The sequence below is a fragment of the Biomphalaria glabrata genome, chromosome 2 (assembly GCF_947242115.1).
Source record: "Biomphalaria glabrata chromosome 2, xgBioGlab47.1, whole genome shotgun sequence".
NCBI lineage: Eukaryota > Metazoa > Mollusca > Gastropoda > Planorbidae > Biomphalaria > Biomphalaria glabrata.
The window spans coordinates 28355545-28376584 of record NC_074712.1 but is presented as its reverse complement, the minus strand read 5'-3'; the positions used below and the strand labels follow the sequence as shown (position 1 = coordinate 28376584).

At 35.4% G+C, this 21040-nt stretch overlaps 1 protein-coding gene across 50 annotated transcripts in view; it reads right to left on the bottom strand.

The window, feature by feature from the left end:
* LOC106059375 (titin-like) overlaps positions 1–21040 on the bottom strand; it is a 177498-nt gene that overhangs the window by 35965 nt on the left and 120493 nt on the right. For 34 of the 50 annotated variants that reach the window (XM_056019836.1, XM_056019854.1, XM_056019811.1 and 31 more), the window contains 7 exons: positions 15646–15733; positions 14545–14733; positions 11109–11255; positions 8976–9062; positions 7561–7710; positions 6400–6483; positions 2153–3001 (listed from right to left, as the gene is read on the bottom strand). In XM_056019836.1, the coding sequence (XP_055875811.1) occupies positions 2153–3001; positions 6400–6483; positions 7561–7710; positions 8976–9062; positions 11109–11255; positions 14545–14733; positions 15646–15733 (1594 nt within the window). The remainder of the gene's footprint in view (positions 1–2152; positions 3002–6399; positions 6484–7560; positions 7711–8975; positions 9063–11108; positions 11256–14544; positions 14734–15645; positions 15734–21040) is intronic. The other 16 variants (XM_056019859.1, XM_056019851.1, XM_056019831.1 and 13 more) reach the window with 10 other exon arrangements.

The window sequence follows — 21040 nt, the reverse complement described above, 5'->3', positions numbered from 1 at the left end:
CCAAGAAAATATTTGATAGATCTTAAAACATTGTCGGACTAAATGCACTTCTACTGAACTCACCTAATCTGCAATCATTATAGGCACTCTCTTAGGATGTACACTACATGAACAGGATTTAGATCAAAGTGACTTTGCTAAATAATTGGAAATATCTAATTGAGAGTGTGCATTTTGAATTCTGTAGAAATTGTTCACGTGTTTGAAGTCGCCCTTTTTTTTTTTTTTTTGTTTCTTCTCAAAGCGCATTGAGATCTGCAGAGATTGCTGACGGCGAACTTTTATTTATGTTTGTTGTTAAAGCGCATTGAGATCTGCAAAGATTGCTGACGGCGAACTTTTATTTATGTTTGTTGTTAAAGCGCATTGAGATCTGCAAATTTTGCTGACGGCGAACTTTTATTTATGTTTGTTGTTAAAGCGCATTGAGATCTGCAAAGATTGCTGACGGCGAACTTTTATTTATGTTTGTTGTTAAAGCGCATTGAGATCTGCAAAGATTGCTGACGGCGAACTTTTATTTATGTTTGTTGTTAAAGCGCATTGAGATCTGCAGAGATTGCTGACGGCGAACTTTTATTTATGTTTGTTGTTAAAGCGCATTGAGATCTGCAAAGATTGCTGACGGCGAACTTTTATTTATGTTTGTTGTTAAAGCGCATTGAGATCTGCAGAGATTGCTGACGGCGAACTTTTATTTTTGTTTGTTGTCAAAGCACATTGAGATCTACAGAAGGCATCTGATAAGCAAGCATGCACAGGATTTCATAGATCTATAGATTCAAAACTGGAAACAAGAAGCGGATCAAAATTTCAATTATCACGAGACCTGGCTAGCCAGCAGCAGTCAAGTAGCTCAAGATCATTGGCAATGACAAAAAAGAAACCACTCAAAACAAATTGGATATTGATGTCTTCCTTAGTAATGGTAGCTTTCTAATTAGCCTGCAATAACAGTCAGATGCTCTAGTACTTGATAATGAGCTAGAGATCATCTCCCACACGAAGAGGTTACTGCCGAGAGTTGCCCCTGCAGGCCATAATGTCAAAGCAGAACGTCAAACAATCATGTCACAAGATCTTTAGCAACACCCTTTCTGTGCAGGAGGAAGGGAGGAGCCATACAAAAAACAACACAAAGTTGGAAGACTTCGGGACTAGCAAATTAAAAACAAATTCACAGCGCATTTATTTTAATTATTATCAAATTATGAAATTCAAATCAAGCCTAAGTGCACCACATTTCTATTCCTGACTGCATGGTCTGGTCACATCCACCTAACAGCAGAGAGAGACTGCCCGCACTTACAATAAAATATTTAAACAAAAACCTAAAAAAAAAGAGAAAATTCATTGTTTAAAAATCTCAAGTTTATTTTAAGAGACCCCTGTGCCTATTTTCTTTATATGCTATGCTAAATAATTTAAAAAACTACAAATTTAATATTTCATTAAAAAAACATCTAAAAAATGAAACACAAGAGACATGAGACGACCATGTGCTCAACACACACTTCATTACTCATGATACTATATCCAGTGCTTTCTTTGTTACAAGTGTGTCCGTGTGCTCATGACATATCATACTCTCTCGTTTTAGCGACATGCAAGAACATTGGTTTGATAAGGTAGTTGTCTGCTATCTAGACTAGATGACAATGATGGTACTGGACTACACAATACAGATGACATATTAGTGTTTTAGAGTTAGTGTAATCATTTGAAAATGCTGCTATTTAACAGAGAATATTGCCTTAAAGAACAAAAATACATTTATTATAAGAAAATAAAGCAATACTCATTGGTGACAAAGTTTTGATGTGCTCAGGTCTAGTTGAGACAGAACTGAGACACGCGTCAGTTACGTAACTTACTAAGACATTGACATAATAGACTTGGTGCTTGATAGCTATTGACAAAGGTCGAAGCAGATATTGACTGGTGGTATTATGTGCTGATACATTTATGTTGATACAAAGGAAAACAAAAAAGAAAGAAGCCAAAATAAAACCACTCAAAAGCCCAGACTGAGATATAATGTATGTAGACATAATAAAGCAATACACAGACACAACAGTTATGCTAATGGCTTTGTACAAAGGCTAATAATAGAAAAATAAAAGATTGAACTTGAGATTAATATGTCAAGTACCTTCAAGACTCTCCTGGTCATCCACAAGTGTAGTGGCAGCAGCAATGAGCTCATTATTTGAGGTGTAGGCCACTTGGAAACCTACAGGTCTGTCAGGTGTCTGACCTCGTTTCACCGTGACCTTCTGGCACTCGAGGGTTTCTTCAGACCTGTCTACATAAGTATCTCCAGCCTCCACAGTCAGAATAGAAACCTCATCAACAATTACTTCAGGTCTCTCTTGCACTATAATAACCTTCCGACACTCTAAAGTTTCTTCCAATCTATCCACATAGTCATCCTGACCCTCGGTTACAGCCGTTGTCTCTTCATCTCTATCACCTTCTTCAAACCCACAAGCATCACATTCTTGGAACTCATCAGGCTCGTAGTCTGGCCCGGCGTCCTCGCTGTCTCTAATCTCTTGTTCATCAGCTTCATCCTCGTAGTTGTCTTTGTATTCGGCATCCACGGAAGAGTTTTTTGCCACTTTGTCTGATTTGTCAAAAGATTGTTCTGGTGTTTCAAAGAAGTCACGCTCTGAAGAAATATCACCCGGCATCTCCTCAGCGCTTTCACATTTGACGCCATCATCTATGGCAGACCTTTCATCGTCATCCTCCATCTTCTCATAATCAAGCTCATCAGCTCTGAAATCTTCTGGCAGTGTCGGCTCCGGAACAGGGGAGGGCTCATCGATGTAGGAGGATCCACCTTCTGAGACAGGGCTGACAATATCACCATACACTCCTGGCAATGAAGGGCTGACTTTTTTTTCCTGGGTAGGCTCTTCATCTGTGACAATTTCAGCTCGAGAGTACATGAACTCGTGTTGCACTTTGACCTGACCAATACTAACATGTTTGCCTTCTGAAAAGTGTACAGGACTTATGGCTATTTATGGAGTGAGTAGACTAACTGAATCGTAACATAGATAAAGAAATAAATAGTCACAAACTAACATTTGAAAAACAAGTGAAATCTCAAATAATTTTTGCTTTTGAACTGGAAAGGAAAATGGAAGCCAGTGATTGAAATTTTATAACTACAAAAAATATACAAGTAATGCAGCAATTGTTTTTATGTTAATAATGGGAAGCTTCTTTGATATACATTAGTCAAGCAATGAACTCAAAGAAATAATGTCAGTACAGTACAGACAAAATCAAATCAAATGATGATAGCTTCAACTTAGTCTATGCAGTCATACAAAACCTAAGATTTTTTAATATCACCCTTTCTTCTCTTTCTATTTTGACATCAGTGAATTCTTTTTAGTGGCATGTCACTACATGACATTCAGCTATGCTAGTTAAACTATAGACTCAAGTTGGTGCCAATGCACTGTAATGTCTTATGAATTTGAATATTAAAGAAACCAATTCTAATGTCTGTATTCAGTGTCTACTTTCATCAATAGTCCTTTATGTAATCATTGGTTGCATTGACTGCACAAGGCTTTGAACAAGAAGAAAAAAAAAGGCCAGTAAGCCAAACTGAAAACAATTGTGTACCGCACAGTCAAAATGCAAAAGTTCATGCTAGTCAAAGATGCACACATTGACAAGTCATCAAAATTCAGATAAATGTTCATGTTTTAAAAATGTTTAACAATTTTTATTTTTTTTTAGCTTTTGTTAGTGTCAAAATTTGTTAAATATTTGAAACACAGAATATAAAATTCTGAATATTATGGGTATTTTTGTCAAAGAATTAAATATATATATATATATATATATAATACATATAAATTTGTTGATGAAAATTAGAAACAAGTTATTAATCAAAATATTATTTTTGTCATTCATAAATATTTTACATTTATTTTGATCCCACAATGCAATCAGAATATTTGTTTGGATAGATAGCATGATGCTTCAATAGTTTCTGCTAGTTCAACACCAAGCTGTGTTTTTGTCAATTGATTAGTGGAAGAGCAAGTTAAAAACAAATAAACTCACAAACCCAAAAAATATTGCATGCTCTGTTGGATGCAGCAATGCACTATCTAACATGCCTGACAAACTGAATGTGGTCTAACTGTTGTGTTGTTTTGAGCAAATTGAAGAACTATGGACATTAAATAACTCTGACATTTAACAAAGAAACACCAACACTGGCAACATTTTTAGGGCTTTTTTTTTATTGACTTCCTTGCTCTAAAAAAAGCATAATGCAAAAAAAAAATCTACCAATAAGTACTACAGAAAAAATTTAAGTGTGTGTATGTATAGTAACATTATGGTATAAAAAATACTAAATGCTTCTAAGAAGAAATACTTGCATAACAATATGAGTGTGTGTTGCAGACAAGTTAAAATATGGCAGATTTTACTAAGTGATTATGATATGACAATTTAGTTTTTAAAAAAACAAACACATTTCATTACAAAAGATTTTTACAGCTATACAAATTGAAATCTTCAAAAAAAAAATCTGAAACTCTGCTATCTACAGCTAGTGCTATGATTGGTTAAGGTGAATATATTTAAGCAGCAATTTCAGTTTTAACAAGCTCTACCCACTTATTCAAAGCCAAGAAAAGAGCATTGCAGAGAAAGCACTGGATATTTGAAACTTATAACCTGAACTGTTAAAGCAGCTTATATGTATATAGAAATAGGTTCAGCCTACATATAATAAATATTTATTGTGTATATATACATAAACACTTGTTAATTTTTTTTATAAAATTTAATTCCCCCCCCCCCCCAAACCTTTTTTTTTTCTCTCTCTAGGATGGACTTATAATTTGTGACATTTTATTATTTCATTCATATAAGTAAATGTTCAGTCATTTAGTGCATTTGTGAGAAGGGAAACTTGGATTAGTTCAAATAAGCCTGCACTAAGCTAAACACTAGAATTTAAAAACAAAAAGAACACACAAAAAAAAAAAGCTATTTGTATACCGGTATCCTAATTAGAAAACACTTTATAAAACTAAAACCTAGTGTGTACTTTTACTTTGAGCAGCAAAGGACAAGAATGGTTGGTTTCATGAAATAGACAACATTGGAGACCAATTGTTCATCCTTACTCAAGGAATGTGACCCCAATTTAAACAAATATATTGCTAACTTTTGTGCTACTATGACGTTGAACTGTTTAAGAAAGAATTTGATATGGCACAGAAAATGGGTTACTGAAACATTCTTCATAGAGATGAAGGTGTGAAATAAGTGTTTTTCTATCAGGGTTTGTATGCTTATGTTAACAGAACAGATTCAAGTTGTAGTTTCACACCCAATATTCTGTTTCAAATAAATTGGGAAATAGAGAAAGGAATAAACAAACAACATGAAACTAAAAAGAAACAACAATGTGAAACTGTTAAAGAAGCCAAACTCATGATAAAATAAAATCAGATAGGAATATAAAATAAAAATGCAGCTACATAGCAGCTGCCCCCCCCCCCCCCCTCACTCTCTCCTATCTTTTATTTTTTTTTATAATTTAAGCTATCAATGATAAAAATAGCATTAGTAAACAGGAATATGAATAAATTAGTTAATTCTCTATAAGCTCACAAACCTAAAGTGTTATTTCAATACAAATAAAGATATTTAGGAGAAATGAACATGAAACAGATAAACGTAAGAGAACAATACAGACTGTACAAAACAACAATGCATTAAAAAACAACAACTCTGAAATCAAAAGAAAAAAAAACTACTCTGACATCAAACGAACATGGCCATTTAGCTGGCAGAATAAACTTGTCTTCAATAACCATGCAGCTTTGCAGTAGCTAGACTTAATTACTCTGTCTAATTGATTCAGTTTAGGACTACAAGCTAAATATTTGAAGAGAACAGAGTGAGTGAAGCACAACCAACAGATCACAAACAATTAGAATAAAGAAAAAACAGTACTATTAGCTTGAGTTATAGAATCTTTTGACTAATGATCATCTAGTCTATTCACTAGTCTCACAAAATGTTTTGCTACAATTTTATATTTTTACATTAATTCAATGTAACCTATAATTATTTTAAACTTAGATATGTTAAAATAGGGAAAAGTTGTTGACATTATTTTTTATCAGAAAGGGGCTTGTTTTTTTTAATATAATTCTATATCTTTTACACGAATAAACAGTAAAATGTACCAATTTTTTTAAAATTAAATATACTAAAAACACTTAAATTGCAAATGGAAAAAAAAAGTTAAATAAAAAGATTTTAAAAAAAATACACATGCCAAAATTGCATAGACATGAACCAGACAAATGTGAGAAACATGAGAAGAATATTGCATCTACACACCAGAATCAATCTGATTGGCTGCCTCAGACTCTAAACGAGTTGCTGCTTCAGCTATGCTACTCTCTGCTGCTGTAACAGGCTCTTCTGAAAAAAAAAATCCATTTTTTTTTTGTTATCTAAGAAAAAAAATTCCATAATTGCTGATACCCAATAATGTAATTTAATGTAAAACTAATATTTTGTGTTCACTTATTTTGGTCACTAAAAATAAAGTTCATTAAATGATGGTTAGGGTGTTACTATTCAAAATATAATTGATATCTTTCACTTGTTTTGTCTGCAAATTAATTGTGCTTTATAATTAAAATGTGAAATGAATAAAAGAGATGTTGTAACTATAACTGATAATTAATTTTTCAATTAGCAGAATTGTTGATTTTTTTTTTTTTTACATAAAATTTTATTTAAAAAAACAATCCTTAATCAATAAAAAAAAAAAAGTAGCAACCACCTAATTTTATGATAGAAAACAAAAATTAAAATACCAGAATATATTGTATTAAATGTGAAACATAGCAGTCAATGAAAGTCAATACAAAATGACCAACAATAATATAAATGTCAATCATAGGAAGTGTTAAATGTTTTCTTTACACAACAAAATAAACGAAATAAATGTTCTGTCAGCGATTAGATTGGTGTTACATAAGTTAACAATGACTATCATTTACAAACATTACACAACAAGGAAGCTGTTTTTAAAGTAGGGAGCTAGACAACAAAAATACTCAAATTCCACCTCAGGCAAGTTATATGTATCATTACAAGCTGAAAGTAGTTTTCAAGTATTAAAATGTGTATATTATGTATGTTGTTATTTGTGAATACATATGAATGTTTTAGAATAGAGAACTGGACTTATGGACTTTAATTTACTAGATTATCTTACACTAGTTTGGGATATTTAAAGCATCAGTAATAAACAGGTTTATAGACATGGTTACAATTTTAAATAAATACAAATAAACCATGAAATAAAAAAAAACAAATTTAAAAAGCTGAAAATAAAATAAATAAAAAGCAGTACAAAATAAAAAATAAAATGGTGAGTCTTCTTAAATTTTTTTTGCAAAGATCACTTTAGAAAGCAAATAAAAAAGGAAATAAAACAGAAATGCCAGTGGTTCACATGAAGGCCAAGTTACAACTGAAGTGCGGTACCTTTCAGAACTTCAACCGTTTCAGTTGTTCCTTGCGCTGTGATAATGGTTGTTTTCTTAATGGTTTTCCATGTGCGACCATCCTCAGAGACACGGTATGTCTCCACAATCTCCGTCACCTCTTGTTGGAGCTCATCTTCACTTTTCTCCTCTTAGCAGCCAAGGAGATGAAGTGAAACAAGTTTTGAGCAACAAGTGACAACTAGAATTTCTTTCATTCACATTTAAGTGGGGCAGAGAGGGAAGAATGCAACAGCAGCAAACAAATCATTTCAGAAAAACTTAAAATGAAACTTAAAAAAAAATGTGCAAATTATAAGTTAAAGAGAAATAATAATGTGAGCAGAATTTGAACTTGTCTGTTCAAAACATGGGAAACTGAAATACTGATTGATATACTTTTTATTTTTTAAAGTTAACTTAATACCTACTTTAATTAAAAAGTTGATTCAATATCTAATTTTGCTACCTATACATTTCTTGTTACAAGGCTTTTTATCAACTCACTCTGTCTGATACAAATTTTGAACATATTTCTCCCACTTCCCATTCTCAGATGATGTTGAAACTTTGCACAATTATTTATTGTCAATATGAATCAGGCAAACAAAAAAATTATCAAATAGCTAATTACAAGTGGTAATTGATAATTTTGTTTGATGTTGAAAAAGGGAAATAAATCCATCTGAGATATATGGCTGTCATTGTGAAGTTATTACACTTAGATAAGTACCATATTTTTTTTATTCTACGTGCTTAAAAAGTTGATTCAATATCTATGGTCACTACATTTCTTTTTTCTTCTTTTTCTTTAAATTTTCAGCAGTCTCAAGCATTAGCGCTGATTCAAGGCAATACTTCCAAGACTAGAAATTAAAACTGTATTAATGTTTCAGATCAAAAATTGTTAGAAGCTCAAACATAATGAGAATAAAATAAAAACTCAGAGGCAGGTAATGTGCACAAGTAACAAAAACACTTCTTTTGAAACAGCACAACTCAAAATGCTTTGAAAACTATTAGAGCCAAGTTCAAACTGTTCAAACCATGTTGTATGTTTGTCAAGTGACATGAAAGAAAGTGGAAGAGAGAACTCATCAAATTATGTGGAGCTACAAAACTAAACTATTTCCTAGGTTGCATCTTTGAGAAAAAAAACAAACAAAAACAACTAAAACATACTGATGACTAGTTAAACCTAATAGTTACATCTTAGTGCATAATTAGTAGAATACAAGATGAGATATAAGAATGAACAAATAAAATGTCAAAGAATGTTGAGTAACAAAACGTATTAGAGAATGAAGTCAAACTAGTACTGAGAGCAATTTCTATAAAGGAATCTCACAAACAAAACATGAAGTTGTAGTCTGATACATAATCTGTTAACAAATACACAAGACTATAGATGTCTACCTGAGTCAAGTTTCTCTGTGGGACTAGGAGGAGGTGTCTGCACCTCTTCCTCATCAGCATCAAACCTTTCCTCTACATCATTCACCTCTGAAAACAAGAGGGGTTTCAACATGCATAAGGTCACCAGATCAAAATACCAGGTTATTTCAAAACAAAGTCACAAGCACAAAACTTGAAACAAAAACATATCTTGATGAATAAAAAGAGCATATCTAAAATGTAACCATTTAATGTGTGTATGTCCCATAAAATAAATATTTCCACACTGAGGTGAGCAAAGTTCAAGTTTTGTTGGATTAGATTGGATTTCTGATTGATAAAAAAAATAATAAAATCTAGGTGGAGTTTGGAACTAATTGGTTATAAAGTTGTAGTGAAAAGCAGTTTTTATAATTATAACTGAACCAAAACTGGCAATTATTGTGTAAATGATTTTATCAGAACTATTGCTACAATTACAAGGTAACATTTAACCTAAGCAATAGACTGGTTTTCTTTTCAAACTACAAAAGATACCTGTGAATGTGAGAACAAAGTTAAAACTTAATTTATGCTCACAGAAGGACATTCAACACAGATGATCAGAAAGTTTAGAATAAACTAAAGTCTTCTCTTTGAAATACACTCAATATGATCCAAATAGAGATTTTTTAAAATCATATAAATCTTCCCAAAGTTCCCTGAATCATCTCATAAAAAAATAACAACATATAAAAAATGTCATGGTGCACCTAAGGAACAAAATATGTGCTAAGGAAGACTTCATGCTATATGTCTAAGTGAAACAAAATACTAAAGTGCACAGACATAATAAACAAAACATAATTAATGAAACTAAAAAAAAAAAAAAAAAAAAAAAAAAAGGTTACAAAGACAGTTTGTGTTGAAACAACAACTCAAAATCGGCCCCCGAAGTGGTCCACCCAGGCAAGTAAATAGGCAGATATCAATATTTTCAGAAAGAACACCAGAATTAAATTCGATCAAAGACAAATGACAGAGAAGAATGGAGATAGAAGGTTGACAGATCTAGTGTGGTGCCCGAGCGGTCCAGCAAACAGAAGGATAGGTGAAAGTGAATGTGGAGTTAAATGTGAACCTGGCCTAACTGATGTCTTATAATGAATATCTAATTGCTTTGTAAATGGTCAATCTCTAATTTCTTTAAGAAAAAAAAAATTTCTTAAAAAAAATAAATAATTTTTCCTTTAGTTAAGTGTTCTGTATTTGTTCTACAGCACTGCAGTTCACGCGATAATATGAAAAATTACTTATTAATTGTTGTTTTAAATTATGACCAACTTTTATGCATACTAAATATATTTTTTTGTTTGCATAAATGTGTTAAAAATATGGTAAGTGGAAATCTCCCCTACTAAAGAGACTCCAGTGTTTGTTACTATTAATAGTGAATAGTTGTAAAAGTGGTGTATTTTTATGAAAAAACTGCTTGCATAAGTGATTTAAAAAATTAGATTTTTCGCTTTTAGAAAAGAAAAAAGTAGCTGTTGCATCAGAACTTTGAATGGACTAAAATATCATGATGTTGGATTTTCAGTATCTTTTCTAGTTTATGAGATCTAAACAGGACAGATGGACAGACATTTCACACAAAACTAATAGCATCTTTTCCCCTTTCGGGGGCCGCTAAAAATGAGCTCATTTTAAATAACGTGGGAACAAATATTTCTTCATTCAAATTCCAAAATTTAATTTCTATACATTCAACAAATTATAAACCGCACTCCCCTCTTTAAAAAAAAAAACAAAATAAAACAACAAAATGTGCACATAATTAAAAAAAAACAAAAAACAAAACATCATGAAAATGAATGAAAAAGCTAATCTCTGAAGACAAACTACTACTGCTGGATATGTAAGAGCAGTGTTGTGAGCTGTGAGAGAGAGGTCATATTTTATGATGTCTAAACAATGACTGCACACATGCAAAATAATATTCACAAAAATAATGATACAATCCATAACAACATAAGCCAAAATAAAATGAAAATAAAAACAAACAAAAAAAAAGTTCACTAAGATAATGTAGTAAATAAAATCATGCTGAACAAAAGTCACTACACATCAGATTAGGATCCAAACAACACCAAGCAATCACTGCAGCCTATCTACCTGCAAATGTGACATGTGCTTTGGAAGTTTGGGACACTTGTTGGTAGGACCTCTCTGTCCAGGTTGGGAAAGCATCTGTAGGGCTGGTCTTAGTAGATTTCACAATTTCTTCCTCTTTGACAGACTCCACTGATTGCTCATCAGAATCTGCCCATAAGTTTGATCAATATCAGACTCCACTTAGGACCCAATATAAGTCTTACAACATAACACATGATTCTAGATATGTGCATCATTCATTTAGTACATACATAAAAGAGATGCCAATTAAAAGAAATACTGGAAGAATGAATGTTTTTAAATAAGAGTATAACATTAAATTAAAACAATAAATTTGTCACTGATTATTTAATCATTAATTAGTAAATCAAGAAAATAATTGATTTGGCTGGGTACAAAACTCATAATCTATTTACAAGCAAATCAAAGTAAATACAAATAATAATTTTAAATAACAGAAGAAAAAAAAAAAAAGGAACTGTAAAGTCTGACTGAAAGAAATAAAACCTAAAGTATAAAGAAAACAACACAAAAACACTGAACCAGTGTAACAGGCAACAAGTTACAATCCTAAATGAAAAGGCCTTGCCTTGAACCCTACTACATAATCAATAGCTCACTATCCTATCTATCTCTACTGAGCTACTCACTTTTGGATAACCAATACTTCTGCACCAATGACTGGAATGGTACCCAAAGCTCAAAGTAGAGTCTCACAATAGTGGGATAAGACATGTGTGCTTATTTACCTTGGCAAGTGCATGCAACATTTCCTATGATAGGTAAGTTGATCAACTGCCAATTGATAGCTCCTTTTCACTATGTATTTTCATTGTGTTTAGGATAAAGCTAGAAACAAATCACTCTAATGTTCTGTTTTCTCAGATCTATAGTCCTTTGTCCTTTATTGTAGCAATATATACTACATAGACTGACTGAACACTACATGCATATAAAGTGCACACAGGGATATCAAGTACACAGCAGGGAAAAAAGAAACTGAAAGAATCTGTCATAAATCTGGACACACTGTTGACTCCAGCCCTCACCCCATCCAGAGAGATATGCAAATGAAAATGCTTTTAAATATATAAATAAGATTACTCTATTATTTAGTCTTTGCAGAATAATATGGGGTCAATTTATTAATACGGTGTTGTTGTTTTTTTGACTATGTTTTTTCCACATTTAGTGTAAAAATAAAAGTTCTGCTGCACTACATTTTAAACAGTAGCAAGTGTGTGTGTCTCAGCGTTTGTGCGCGTTCATAAGTGTTGCCTACACGCTCATCAGGTATCGTAAACGACACTACATGTTACCCCCCCCCCCCCCACGCAATTGACCTAGTAGGCTACACACAAGTCCCAGTCACCACAACAACGTGAGTGAGCGGACCTTAACACAGGATAACTGTAGGGTGCCATTGATTACAGAAACAGCTGTGGTCGCTAGACATAAGATACAAGGAGACAACTCAATAAATATCGTAAGTTATAGACCTAGATCTTGGCTTCATGTTAATACAAGAAACAATGTGTGAGAGAGATCAAGCAATGTACACATTAGGAAAGAAGATGTCAAGAAAACACGATTGTGTTTTGGTTGCAGAGCAAATGAAGGCCAAAGTATTCAAACACACGTGACCGCCTGTCTCCCCCACACACGCGTGATAATATCAAAGCTTACTAGCACGGCTGCTTCCGAAACACAAGGACACTGCTATAGTTTTAAAACCCCTCTTATAGATCTAGTTAAATGACAGATTTAGACATCTAGATCTATCTAGATTCTATAATTTCTATACAATCTTTAGTTAATCACGAAATGTAGGTTACAGATCTAGACCTACATTTTTTTGTAAATCATGAAATGTAGGTTATAGATCTAGATTCTATAATAATCTATTAATCTATACATAAGATCTAATGAATAAAAAAAACTCTTTTTGAAAATCACGAAATGTAGATCTAGACTTTTCTAGATTATGGACTATTCTAGACATCTATCTTCTATCTAGAATCAATCTAGATTATACAAGCTTTTGTAAATCACGAACTTCGGAAATGATCTAGACATCTAGATTCTAAAAAAAATTTTGTAAATCGAAATGTAGGCTATAGATCTAAAATCCTAGCATCTAGATTCTACATCACGGCGTGTTTTTGTTTTAACAGAGTTCTAGCACAAGAACACATATAAGATGATAGGCACGTAGATCTAGATGTGAGCTACCATGGCCCACGGCTGTCCTGGTGTTACACTGCCAATGACACATTGACACGCACGCAGAATCTCTACGGGAAAATGAATCGATTCGATGTGAAATCAATTTCTCTTCAAATCAATGTCTCCTACTCTATTCCTTGGGATTTTTTTTTTTCAGAGACAAAAGAGAGAAAAAAAAAAAGGGGGGGGGGGTGTTTTATCTAGCTAGTTAAAATGTGTGTGTACATTAGTTTCACACTTCATCTATGGTAGTATCTCTACAGTGACATTTATATAACATTTATAAAACAAAGTTGCGGCTTTACAAAAATTTTTATTTTTATTTTAAACAATCACTATATTACCTCGAATATCGATTAAAAAAGGGGGAATGAGTTGGTGGTGTACATTTACCCCAGCTCAATAAACACTGATTTACACAGATGGTGGAAAACCATGCATAAAAGTTAGAATGATAATGTGAATAACTGATTCAGTTAAGTGGTTAGGGCTATCATCATATTCAGATGAAGGAAGTTAATTCCCTTTTACAACATGAGCTCAGTTTGATCATTAATGACTTTCAGCATTGAAAAACTAACCATGTACTTAAACTAATGAGGAATCCAAATGTAGGAAGAACTATCAGTTAAGAAACGAATGAATGCCAGTTATTCTCTGCCAGTTATTCAACAAGTAGACATATAAACTTTAACAAAGATGGTAATGTGAATTAGATTTTCTCATGGATTTTGTTAAAAAAGCAAATACAAATAAGAATTTTATTTTATATTAAGGAAGAACTAGTCAAGTATTTTTTCAATGTCATTCATGCAATGATTTGCTGAGAAAGAATACAACAGCACAAAGTAATTTTTGTCCAAACTAATATATATAATTATATACACGAACACACACATGAAAAGCATTTCTTTAAAAATTAGCAAAACAAATCTCATGCCCAAATAACGAAACAAAGCATGCATCATTCAAGCTGGTGTCAACACAAAATCTGATTACTGTTAGACTCAGCCAAATCAATATAAAATAAGTTAATAAACATTGTGATTCTCAGTTTCAAAAAAACCTTTCCTTTTCTGTTTATTTTCCTTTTCTAGGATCTATAAAGATGACTTTGTTTCATCAAAGTAAATATAACAGATAAATGTGCTTGGCTTTATGATAAATGCAGCTAATGTTGATTCTCTACAGACTGATGTTGCAACAATACCTTGATGAGCTAGACGAGATTCTTTCAGCTCTGCATACTGATCTAGCTGTAATGCAAAATCTACAAACGCTTCCTTTCTGCGCCTTGATTCGCCTTCCTCATCAATGGGAGGCTCCACCACTGGTCTTCGCTGGTCAACAGATGCTTCTACTATCTCATCGGTTAAAGAGTCTGATCTTGGTGATGTCACTAATTGGAAGGAGTGGTAGGGGACATTACAAGGTGAAATGAGGGGCAAGGAATGAAACAAAACTTGGTCTGAATGTATGGTCTCCCTTGGCAAATATGTCAGCTTCATACAAGCACATAGCAGCAAACTTTTAAAGGTGAGCACCTCAACACAGTGTATTTATACAAAACTATTAACCAAACTTTAATAAGAGCATCTCAACACAATGTATTTATACAAACAGAACAGCAAACTTTTTAATGAGAGCATTTCAACACAATGTATTTATGCAAACAGAACAGCCAAACTTTATTGAGAGCTTTTCAACACAGTGTGTTCATACAAACAAATATCAACAAACTTTTTAAAGACAGCAACTCAATATGTTTAGTTTCAATTATCATTATTGTTTATGTTCTAGGATATAAGATTTATAAAACTGTAGCATTCTCAGGCATTTCAATGTAATGTGGCACAGACAACACATTCAGTAAGTTACATAACAAGTAGTGTGTGCAAATGTACAGCTTATATGTACAAAAGCATTTAAAATCATGACTGCCCACAAAGTATATTAGGCTAAAAGTGCATGTAGGTGTGATTAAAAAAATAAAACAAATATAGGAATCATAAACCTGTTGTATTTTTTTCATATATGTACCGGTAAGTCATCAAAGTATAACATTGCTTGATCAACAGAGTAGTACAGACATTGCTATATCATGTGAATCTAAGCATCTACTTTTATCAGATTTATGAAAGCAGATAAAAAAAAAAGAATTTATTCTAAAATTTCAAGATATTATACAATAATGTCCTTGTGGTAGGGGTTCTATTGAAACCTGAAACACTACTGTTAGACTACCCCAGCCCACTACATCTAGAATACAAAGCCTTATCAATACAATGTTGAGTATATAATCCTAACTTACCTGCAATGGTCGGTGTAGGAGGAGGCCTTCTTTCTAACACTATTTGTTCTTTAACAGCTGTGGGACTCTGCCCGGCAGATTCTGATTCCTGTTCAAATAAATAGGATAATTGTAAAATTATTAGCTCTGTAAAGGTTGAACACTGATCTCTAAATCAGTATTAAAATAAAAAAAAGATGAAGGCTTGAGGGTTAACCACAGACCTGACTGGTTCACAAAAAACAACAACAACAAAACTAGAAGTGTGCTCACAAAAAACTATACATGAGTTTTTTTTTTTCATAATAAATTGGAGATGGTTACAACAAGAAATGAATGAACATGAGTGCTCAGAACAAGACAATGGGGTGCACTAGTACACATTCAAACAAACTATCAATTACAAAATTGTTAACTATTGAAGGCTGAAAGGTAGTTTTCCATGTATGCTGTTCTTACATTTCACTGATGCCATTATCTATTGCTTTATTTTAGTATCAACAAATATCATCCCCTCAATTTATCTCATCATCTTAATTACATCAAGAACAGAGTGTAGGAATTCAACCCAGTGTTCATACATGCATTGTGTAAAACAAAATGTCAGGTGTTAATAGATATTTTATTTCAACCTAGCGACCCCCTTACTCTCTGACAAATGAAACCAAAACATCATTAGTGTTTGTGGGCAGGGCATGGGAAACAACATATTGACATAATCTAGTAGACCTAGGTAACAGATAACCTAGAGGACTAGACCTAGATAACAGATAACCTAGAAGACAAGAGAGGAGACCAAGGTAACAGATAACCTAGAGGGAAAGGGCATGAGAGGAGACCTAGGTAACAGATAACCTAGAGGACAAGAGAGGAGACCTAGGTAACAGATAACCTAGAAGACAAGAGAGGAGACCTAGGTAACAGATAACCTAGAAGACAAGATAGGAGACCAAGGTAACAGATAACCTAGAGGGAAATGGCATGAGAGGAGAACTAAGTAACAGATAACCTAGAAGACAAGAGAGGAGACTTAGGTAACAGATAACCAAGAGGGAAAGGGCATGAGAGGAGACCTAAGTAACAGATAACCTAGAAGACAAGAGAGTAGACCAAGGTAACAGATAACCAAGAGGGAAAGGGCATGAGAGGAGACCTAAGTAACAGATAACCTAGAAGACAAGAGAGGAGACCTAGGTAACAGATAACCAACAGGGAAAGGGCATGAGAGGAGACCTAGGTAACAGATAACCTAGAGGGAAATGGCATGAGAGGAGACCTAAGTAACAGATAACCTAGAAGACAAGAGAGGAGACCAAGGTAACAGATAACCAAGAGGGAAAGGGCATGAGAGGAGACCTAAGTAACAGATAACCTAGAAGACAAGAGAGGAGACCTAGGTAACAGATAACCTAGAGGGAAAGGGCATGAGAGGAGACCTAAGTAACAGATAACCTAGAAGACAAGAGAGGAGACCTAGGTAACAGATAACCTAGAGGGAAAGGGCATGAGAGGAGACCTAAGTAACAGATAACCTAGACGACAAAAGAGGAGACCTAGGTCACAGATAACCTAGAGCAGGACTTCTCAACCTGTGGGTTGCGACCCCCTTGGGGGTCGATTAACGATTTGCCAGGGATCGCCTAAGACCATCGAAAATATGGATTGTTATTGTCTCTTCTTCTATTGCTGTATGTGTGTGTGTGGGCGGGTCACGTCAGAGTGGGGGATTGTAAAAAGGGTTGCCAAGCTTAAAAGCTTGAGAACCGCTTACCTAGAGGGAAAGGACAAGAGAGGAGACCTAGGTAACAGATAACCTAGAGGGAAAGGACAAGAGAGGAGACCTAAGTCACAGATAAATTAGAGGGAAAGGACAAGAGAGGAGACCTAGGTAACAGATAAATTAGAGGGAAAGGACAAGAGAGGAGACCTAGGTCACAGATAAATTAGAGGGAAAGGACAAGAGAGGAGACCTAGGTAACAGATAAATTATAGGGAAGAGACAAGAGAGGAGACCTAGGTAACCGATAAATTAGAGGGAAAGGACAAGAGAGGAGACCTAGGTCACAGATAAATTAGAGGGAAAGGACAAGAGAGGAGACCTAGGTAACAGATAAATTAGAGGGAAAGGACAAGAAAGGAGACCTAGGTAACAGATAAATTAGAGGGAAAGGACAAGAGAGGAGACCTAGGTCAAAGATAAATTAGAGGGAAAGGACAAGAGAGGAGACCTAGGTAACAGATAAATTAGAGGGAAAGGGCATGAGAGGAGACCTAAGTAACAGATAACCTAGAAGACAAGAGAGGAGACCTAGGTAACAGATAACCAACAGGGAAAGGGCATGAGAGGAGACCTAGGTAACAGATAACCAAGAGGGAAAGGGCATGAGAGGACACCTAGGTAACAGATAACCAGAAGGAAAGGGCATGAGAGGAGACCTAAGTAACAGATAACCTAGAAGACAAGAGAGGAGACCAAGGTAGCAGATAACCAAGAGGGAAAGGCCATGAGAGGAGACCTAAGTAACAGATAACCTAGAAGACAAGAGAGGAGACCTAGGTAACAGATAACCAACAGGGAAAGGGCATGAGAGGAGACCTAGGTAACAGATAACCTAGAGGGAAATGGCATGAGAGGAGACCTAAGTAACAGATAACCTAGAAGACAAGAGAGGAGACCAAGGTAACAGATAACCAAGAGGGAAAGGGCATGAGAGGAGACCTAAGTAACAGATAACCTAGAAGACAAGAGAGGAGACCTAGGTAACAGATAACCTAGAGGGAAAGGGCATGAGAGGAGACCTAAGTAACAGATAACCTAGAAGACAAGAGAGGAGACCTAGGTAACAGATAACCTAGAGGGAAAGGGCATGAGAGGAGACCTAAGTAACAGATAACCTAGACGACAAAAGAGGAGACCTAGGTCACAGATAACCTAGAGCAGGACTTCTCAACCTGTGGGTTGCGACCCCCTTGGGGGTCGATTAACGATTTGCCAGGGATCGCCTAAGACCATCGAAAATATGGATTGTTATTGTCTCTTCTTCTATTGCTGTATGTGTGTGTGTGGGTGGATCACGTCAGAGTGGGGGATTGTAAAAAGGGTTGCCAAGCTTAAAAGCTTGAGAACCGCTTACCTAGAGGGAAAGGACAAGAGAGGAGACCTAGGTAACAGATAACCTAGAGGGAAAGGACAAGAGAGGAGACCTAGGTAACAGATAAATTAGAGGGAAAGGACAAGAGAGGAGACCTAGGTCACAGATAAATTAGAAGAAAAGGACAAGAGAGGAGACCTAGGTAACAGATAAATTAGAGGGAAAGGACAAGAGAGGAGACCTAGGTAACAGATAAATTAGAGGGAAAGGACATGAGAGGAGACCAAGGTAACAGATAACCAAGAGGGAAAGGGCATGAGAGGAGACCTAAGTAACAGATAACCTAGAAGACAAGAGAGGAGACCTAGGTAACAGATAACCTAGAGGGAAAGGGCATGAGAGGAGACCTAAGTAACAGATAACCTAGAAGACAAGAGAGGAGACCTAGGTAACAGATAACCTAGAGGGAAAGGGCATGAGAGGAGACCTAAGTAACAGATAACCTAGACGACAAAAGAGGAGACCTAGGTCACAGATAACCTAGAGCAGGACTTCTCAACCTGTGGGTTGCGACCCCCTTGGGGGTCGATTAACGATTTGCCAGGGATCGCCTAAGACCATCGAAAATATGGATTGTTATTGTCTCTTCTTCTATTGCTGTATGTGTGTGTGTGGGCGGATCACGTCAGAGTGGGGGATTGTAAAAAGGGTTGCCAAGCTTAAAAGCTTGAGAACCGCTTACCTAGAGGGAAAGGACAAGAGAGGAGACCTAGGTAACAGATAACCTAGAGGGAAAGGACAAGAGAGGAGACCTAGGTAACAGATAAATTAGAGGGAAAGGACAAGAGAGGAGACCTAGGTCACAGATAAATTAGAGGGAAAGGACAAGAGAGGAGACCTAGGTAACAGATAAATTAGAGGGAAAGGACAAGAGAGGAGACCTAGGTAACAGATAAATTAGAGGGAAAGGACATGAGAGGAGACCTAGGTAACAGATAAATTAGAGGGAAAGGACAAGAGAGGAGACCTATGTCACAGATAAATTAGAGGGAAAGGACAAGAGAGGAGACCTAGGTCACAGATAAATTAGAGGGAAAGGACAAGAGAGGAGACCTAGGTAACAGATAACCTAGAAGACAAGAGAGGAGACCAAGGTAGCAGATAACCAAGAGGGAAAGGCCATGAGAGGAGACCTAAGTAACAGATAACCTAGAAGACAAGAGAGGAGACCTAGGTAACAGATAACCAACAGGGAAAGGGCATGAGAGGAGACCTAGGTAACAGATAACCTAGAGGGAAATGGCATGAGAGGAGACCTAAGTAACAGATAACCTAGAAGACAAGAGAGGAGACCAAGGTAACAGATAACCAAGAGGGAAAGGGCATGAGAGGAGACCTAAGTAACAGATAACCTAGAAGACAAGAGAGGAGACCTAGGTAACAGATAACCTAGAGGGAAAGGGCATGAGAGGAGACCTAAGTAACAGATAACCTAGAAGACAAGAGAGGAGACCTAGGTAACAGATAACCTAGAGGGAAAGGGCATGAGAGGAGACCTAAGTAACAGATAACCTAGACGACAAAAGAGGAGACCTAGGTCACAGATAACCTAGAGCAGGACTTCTCAACCTGTGGGTTGCGACCCCCTTGGGGGTCGATTAACGATTTGCCAGGGATCGCCTAAGACCATCGAAAAAATGGATTGTTATTGTCTCTTCTTCTATTGCTGTATGTGTGTGTGTGGGCGGATCACGTCAGAGTGGGGGATTGTAAAAAGGGTTGCCAAGCTTAAAAGCTTGAGAACCGCTTACCTAGAGGGAAAGGACAAGAGAGGAGACCTAGGTAACAGATAACCTAGAGGGAAAGGACAAGAGAGGAGACCTAGGTAACAGATAAATTAGAGGGAAAGGACAAGAGAGGAGACCTAGGTCACAGATAAATTAGAAGAAAAGGACAAGAGAGGAGACCTAGGTAACAGATAAATTAGAGGGAAAGGACAAGAGAGGAGACCTAGGTAACAGATAAATTAGAGGGAAATGAAAAGAGAGGAGACCAAGGTAACAGATAACCAAGAGGGAAAGGGCATGAGAGGAGACCTAAGTAACAGATAACCTAGAAGACAAGAGAGGAGACCTAGGTAACAGATAACCTAGAGGGAAAGGGCATGAGAGGAGACCTAAGTAACAGATAACCTAGAAGACAAGAGAGGAGACCTAGGTAACAGATAACCTAGAGGGAAAGGGCATGAGAGGAGACCTAAGTAACAGATAACCTAGACGACAAAAGAGGAGACCTAGGTCACAGATAACCTAGAGCAGGACTTC